General features: G+C 37.2%; 1 protein-coding gene across 1 annotated transcript in view; it reads left to right on the top strand.

Moving 5' to 3' along the window:
• The window catches only part of LOC106511700 (leucine-rich repeat-containing protein 15-like), a gene marked incomplete at both ends in the record, with an annotated part of 4,723 nt that extends 3,898 nt beyond the window's left edge, over window positions 1-825 (top strand). Inside the window, one exon of the mRNA XM_014000445.1 lies at window positions 9-825. Within this exon, the coding sequence (XP_013855899.1) occupies window positions 9-825 (817 nt within the window). The remainder of the gene's footprint in view (window positions 1-8) is intronic.
• Between the last annotated feature and the right edge of the window lie 5 nt (window positions 826-830).

The raw sequence follows: 830 nt of genomic DNA, 5'->3' as shown, positions 1-830 counted from the left end.
GACCTAAGGGTCTTAGATCTGAGTAACAACATGCTGCTGACATTTAAAGACACCTTCAAAATGACAATGACAAACCTTGAGGTCTTGGATATAAGCCAAAACTCCATGAGAGATTTTGATAATAAGGATTTTCAAGGTTTGAAGTCCCTGAAAATTTTAAATTTGGCTTCAAATATTGTTGAAAACATCAAACAAAACACATTTCATGGACTAAACAGCCTGGAAGTTCTTACTGCTTCATTTTTACTAAATGACGTAAATAATTTATTCATAGTAAACCAACTTAAGAATCTTTCGATCTATTTAACCAATTGTTACACTTCCAAATTTCATCATTTAGATAGCTATGAAGGCTTTCCTGTTTTCAAATCCTTGAAAAATCTCACAGTGGCTTGCAGCAGCCATGGATATCCTTATTATTTACCCACTGGTGTTCTAGATGCTATGAGACATTTGGAAAATTTCAGAGCTATAAATGTCTACATTAATCCTCCAGATGTGGACATGTTTTCAAAAAGCCCCCAGCTCAAGAGTTTGGCATTATTAACAACAGATTTATCTGACATGGATTCTAAATTCTTTCTACCGATCTCTAACCTGCAAACTCTGGATCTTTCTGAGTCGAAGCTCAAGTCTTTGGATTTTCTGGCACAAACCAACCTCACTGCTCTCCGATATCTAAAAATAACTGACAGTGAGATCAATGTGGTTAATGAGACCGTCTTTAATTCTCTCCCCTCCCTGACATACCTGGACCTGAGCAACAACCCGTTCACCTGTGAATGCTCCAATGCAGGTTTTATCCAGTGGGTGTTGGATAACAAGCAAAC

This window comes from Austrofundulus limnaeus, unplaced genomic scaffold (genome assembly GCF_001266775.1).
Source record: "Austrofundulus limnaeus strain Quisiro unplaced genomic scaffold, Austrofundulus_limnaeus-1.0 Scaffold3105, whole genome shotgun sequence".
Taxonomy (NCBI): domain Eukaryota; kingdom Metazoa; phylum Chordata; class Actinopteri; order Cyprinodontiformes; family Rivulidae; genus Austrofundulus; species Austrofundulus limnaeus.
The sequence above is the reverse complement of the archived record's forward strand: the minus strand, read 5'-3'. Positions and strand labels throughout refer to the sequence as shown.